Here is a 6,000-nt window from a genome sequence, read left to right on the forward strand (position 1 = left end):
TGTGCACTATTAAAGTACAATAATGTTATTAATATAAACTTTATTATTAAATTTAAATATATATCTCTCCATATATATGAAATTTAACTCCTTAATTTCAATATGGATAGCATGTGTTTTTGGACATCAACTATTTTCAGTTTGATCATTATCTTTTCTAAATGACTGGTAAGGTACATGATTATTGCTAATATTTCAGAGTGCCAGTACCCATAGTTTCATTAGCTATATTCTTTATTTCTATCTGAACAAAATGTCTTAATAAGAATTTTTAGAAATATTCCTATAAAAATCACATATAACTATCTTCAAAATATAAGATCATGAAAATTATGTCATTTTACTAGAATACTCTGAACTACTACCAAAGTAAACTATGGTTTGTGTGTGATTTCCAGCCTGCTAACTAGAAAGGAAACCATTCCAATCCAGGAAAGAGTATCAATATCATTTATGCAATAAAATAAGTCTTCGGACGAAATGTGTTTACTTTTGGTTTTAGTTCTTGTGAGGCTTCTGATTTTTTTTTAATTAGTTAAAAAAAAATTCAGAGGCGTGTTGCCTTAGGGCACATGCACTTGAGTAGGGACATTCACTCAACATGAGTTTCAACCCTCCAGGTCTGGGGCTCAAAGAACGGTCCGCCATGTGAGCGTCCAGCAATGTTATCACTACACCATCAGCTGGTCCTTCTGTGAGGCATCTTAAAACCTGTGAGACTGATTGTCACAGGTGATAAAAATTGCTCAGATTCATTTTTCACTTTGCTAGAGAGTTAACTGTACAGAAACATGAATCTCATGCTGCCATTTCCCAGTTCTGTATGTCAGATGGATACTTTTTGTCTGCAAAGTGATTATTAAAGACCTCGGATGAGGACAGTTTCTGTGCTTTTGTTCTCAAGCATCCCTGCCCTTTGCATTCCCTCTGCTTCTCTCCCTATGGTGATCCCTCAACCTATTTAGAATGAGTCCCTTTTTTTATACTGATAGAAGGATAGTATTAGGTAGTTAGGAACGTCATAATATATTTTTCTATGTTTTTCTAAGCTAAAATGTGTCATGACTTTCCTGATGACCCAATATCTCACAGTTGAAAGAGATCCATATCTAGTTGAATCATCTGTTACATAAATTTTATGACATACAGCTTCTCTAAACCCTCCAGTTACAATAACTACTTAATCTAGAAATAGCACACCATCACTTTTTCTTTTAGAAGCTCAAGTAAAATTTTCCTGAATTGTTACCCATTTTTTCTGGTTATGTATTCAGATTCCACAAAAAAAGTTAAAATTAAGTTCCATATGACAACTCTTTTCTTATTTAAACAATATCATAAGCTCACTAGTTAATGTCTAGCTATAGAATCAAAGGTAGGGAGTGACTTGCAAGTATTTAAAAACCCAGCCTAGAACCAGGTGTTGGAGCAGTGGTAAGACGACTAGACCCATGTAGGAAAGAGCCTGGTTCATTTCCAGGGACTCCATAAGCATGCTGGCATACACATGCATGCCCATGATCAAGGCTGGCTGAGAATGGGGATAAATTGCTACGTAAGGACCCTGTTGGGGGTGCCTGTCTTTCTGTCTTGGTCTCTACCTCTCTTGCTCATGGAAGAAGTAGATTAAACACACACACGTAGACACACACACAAACCTGAAAATCCAGTCTACATTTCTGTTTCTGTTTAAAATCACCAGAAATATATTATCTTGATTAAGGCAGTAGTATTGCTATGCAAATGCAATTACAACAACGTCAGTAGCCCACTTTCCTCCAATAGATTATCACATATATTTCTCTCCTATTCGGAAATAATTCTTGTGTGTCTTTTGGCTTTGATTGGCATATAGAGGCCATTTATTTTGCCATTTCTTTGTATTTATAAAGAAACTGAAGTGTACAGATTAGAACATTTGCCTGAAGCAGATGGAAAAGCAAAACCAGCACAAAAAGCACTTTTCCAGTCTGTATTCCTTCACAGAAACTCTTGGTCTGTTACATTTGTTTTCCATTATGTAACTTTTCTTCCTCTATTTTACATATTAACCTTTCTACCTTTCAGTCATCTTACCTAGTGACTGATCTTGAAATCAGCATCCATGTCGTTTTTATTTATATTTTTTTTGAGAGGTTTTTGCTATAGGGCGCATGCGCTCACCAGATAGACAGAGAGAGACAGAGAGACAGAAAGCAAGAAATCACCCCCCAGGTGGGATGGCCATGCTGCAATCCTTTCTCCTCCATTCTCCTCTCAGGATCTTGGGCACACAGGCACACATACACCCCGTGTGAGTTTTAAGCCACTGGATCCGGGACGCAAACTGTGATCAACTACATGGGAGTCCAGCGACATAGCCATTATGCTAACTGCTGGTCCCATTTTTATCTTTCTATTCAACTGCAATACTCAAAAATTAGACCTGTCATAGATAGTAACATAATTGAACATTCTCAGATAGCATAGATATATTTCCAATAAATAAATTATCAAAAGTATTTATAAATGAAAACTCTTCCCTTTAAAATCCGCCATAATCCTTATTAATGCTTTACCTTGAGTAAGTTAAGTATTGTATTTAAAATTATAGAAGGGCCCTTCATTTGGATAGCTCTGCAGTTGTTTTGGTAAGAATTATGCAAAGCTAAAGAAAGAATGGAATGTCCCTCTAGCCTCTACATGTGATACCTAGCAAATCTGTTGCATGTTTCATTCATTTAGGTAAAGATCAATTTCTATTGACCTAGAATAAAGCAACTGATCTCAATCCAGGTACCTCAAGCATAAACATTCAATTCTTGAATGTCCTACAGTAGACCTATGGGTTGTTATCAATAATCAGACTGAATCCAGACTAATGATTATTGCTACCTGAAGGATTGTGACTGAAAGGTAGATCCTTTCTCTCCACTCACTCTTCCTTCTTTACTTCTTTTTCTTCTTTCTTTCCAGTGGATTATGCACTGTGAAAAATCCATATGTTTTCCTTTTTCTTTAAGTTTTTTATATAGACACATAGATGTGAGTCTTGGTCTTGTTTCCCTTTGCTCCAGTCCATAGCTAGCTGCGTCAGAGGGTTTTCTGTGTATTAATTCAGGTTCATACCTGTAAAGTACGAAATGTCATATCTGGTCAATAGGAGATGCTCACTGTCAGTTACCTCACAGTATATCCTTCATATTTTACATTGTTTTGGAACCAGTATTATAAGTATTGTGCCTATGTCAAAGAAAAAAAAACCAGTACGCTATTAAAAGATATCATACCAAGCCAATGACATATATCCTCCATATTTTGAAAGTACTCTTCAGTTCTCTTCATATCTTAAGAGGTTTCTGTCTGCTTCCTCATATACCAGTAGCAAAGATGATTTTCTTAAACTTAAACATTAATGAGACATCTATTTCTCAATTTCTCTGCTATACTTTTATTCCAAATTTCAAAATAATATTTTCTAATGCAGTTGTACATTCAATCATATCTTTCTTTAAATTGGTGATTGAAAATTGGCTTAAAAAGTTATCACTTATCAGCACCAGCAAATGGTGTAATGGTTATGTCTCTGGACTCCCACGTGACTGACTGTGATTCAAGTCCTGTACCTGGTGGCCTCAAATTCATGCCAGGCATGTGTGCATATGTGCCCAAAATCCCAATAGGAGAATGGAGGAGAAGGGATTGCAGGGTGGCCATCTGCCCTGGAGGGTGATTTCTTGCTTTCTGTCTCTCTATCGCTCTCTGTCTCTCCAGTGAACACATGCACCCTGTAACAAAAAATCACTCTAAAAAACAAAAATAGTTGAGCATCATTTTAACTATTTGGCAATAGACAATAAGCAAATAAACCATTTAAAATTATAGGCTTAAGATACATCTTTGAAAATATAATGTGTTTGTGACCTTTGACAATGTCACTTTTCTTGCTGTAGATATAGTAAAAAGCAGTTTTATGTGATTAACCTTATGAGCTACCAATACTATATATGAGATTGCTATGATTTGGAATGTCCCCCCAAATTTATATGTTGGTACTTGATTGTATTGTGAAACTGTTAAGTGAGAACTTCATTCCTGCATGGCATTCCAGGGTGAGAACTTTGTATGTGAAAAAGACACTAGGTCAAGCCCCTGACTGAATTCTAGTGTGTTTATAAGAGGGGAAAGGAGACCAAAGCAGAAGGAAATTTATGATAGCTGCTCCAGTCAATATCCTGTCTTCTGCCACCTTTTTACCTTCCAGAAGTTGGCCCCTGGACCTCAGACCTCCAAACTGTGAGCTGAATAAAGCTCTTTTTCTTCATATATCATTTAGTTGCACATATTCTGTTATCAACACAATTTTGGACTAAGATGATAGGGATCTTCAAAAGGTCATGGAAATGTGTATTATGAAGACACAAGGCATGAATTTCAAAAATTTTGCACCCAAATGTACTCATCATTTAATTTCATCTTTCCATTAACTTTTTATGTGTTCTTTGTAGTACATAATATTTAATGTAAAGAAAAAGTTTAATTACTCTTCTTTATAACCTATGATGACAATAAGGGTCCCAATCATAAATTATATTAATTTAGAACTCAAAATGACTGAAAGTTTTTGCCCGAAATCCTTTAAAGGCTCTTATGAGAAATTTTTTTTATATTTGCATTTTTGCTTTTTTTTTCAATTATGTATTTCCCATAAAAGTGATGATTATTCTCCAAAAAGAGGCCTACATACTGTATAAAGACAATATTATCTTCATAAAGAGGCAACGAGAAATACTGTGTTAATATATTTCTATTGGAATGGGTGAAGTGATTTGGTGGTTTTATTTACTATTACTTTAGAAATTGACACAATGTTTGCCATGAAACTGCCAGAGGAAAAGAGAGACTCCCTGGTTTTACTGTAATTAAACATTTGATAGACAGATTCATGGCCTACTTGAGCTAGAGATATCCTATAAGTCCATGTCCATGAGAATTGGACTCACTTTCTCACTTGCTATCAACCTATCGTTTTTGTCATTGAAGACTCAGAATAATAGGCTGTATGTGCTTCGTTTTCAGTGAGCCCAACCAATCTGTCTCAGTTTAACCTACCTGGGCCCAGCATGATGCGCTCAAATAGCATCCCAGCCCAGGACTCTTCCTTCGATCTCTATGATGATTCCCAGCTCTGTGGGAGTGCCACTTCTCTTGAGGAAAGGCCACGTGCCATCAGTCATTCAGGCTCATTCAGAGACAGCATGGAAGAAGGTAAGCGTGGTGGGGAGGGGATGGATAAAAGTGAAGTTACTTTACTTTATTTTCATCTCTAAGACGATCTCGAGGATTTCTGAAAAGGAAATACGTATAGGGGCCAACAGGTAGCATGGTGGCTACAGCACTGGCTTCTCCCATGGCCAGCAGCAGTTCAGGTCCTGGACCTGGTGGCTTGAAAATCATGCTGAAAGTGTATGTTTGTGCCCAAAATCCCAGGAGGAGAATAGAGGAGAAGGGATTGAGGCATGGACATCCCCCCTGTGGGGTGTCATGTCTCAATTTCCCTCTCCTGATGAGTGCACACACTCCATGGCAAAAACCTTAATAAAAAAAAAAATGTAATTCTCATTTGAGGAAACCCAACCAGAGGTTGAAGACATTTTATTCTGTATTTACCATCTGTTTCTTTATGCATTTAGGAATATGCCAGGATTTGTTAGATTAATACTCGGCTATAGAATAGTTTAAGATAAATCCATGATCTCATACAGAAATACACATAATTTTAAGAGATTATTGCCTCAGTGTGTCAAATATCAAAGCAAATGTTTTGTTTGACACCTTGCTTAAGGAAGTATTAAGGTACACAAACCAGAAACATTATCGTACACTTGCCAACTTTTTATTCTCAGAAACTCCCTCTAGTGTCAGTTTTTTAGCATATCACTTTAGAGTTATTACACCTACCTTTTGCTTTGCAAGTCACATATCTCTTTTTTTTTTTTTTTTTTTTTTTTGGGGGTTTTT

At 36.3% G+C, this 6,000-nt stretch overlaps 1 protein-coding gene across 1 annotated transcript in view; it reads left to right on the top strand.

The window, feature by feature from the left end:
- NAV3 (neuron navigator 3) overlaps positions 1 to 6,000 on the top strand; it is a 688,714-nt gene that overhangs the window by 594,243 nt on the left and 88,471 nt on the right. The window contains 1 exon segment of the mRNA XM_014585711.2: positions 5,059 to 5,247. Coding sequence (XP_014441197.1) covers positions 5,059 to 5,247 — 189 coding nt within the window.

This window comes from Tupaia chinensis, unplaced genomic scaffold (genome assembly GCF_000334495.1).
Source record: "Tupaia chinensis unplaced genomic scaffold, TupChi_1.0 Scaffold000085_1, whole genome shotgun sequence".
Taxonomy (NCBI): Eukaryota; Metazoa; Chordata; class Mammalia; order Scandentia; family Tupaiidae; genus Tupaia; species Tupaia belangeri.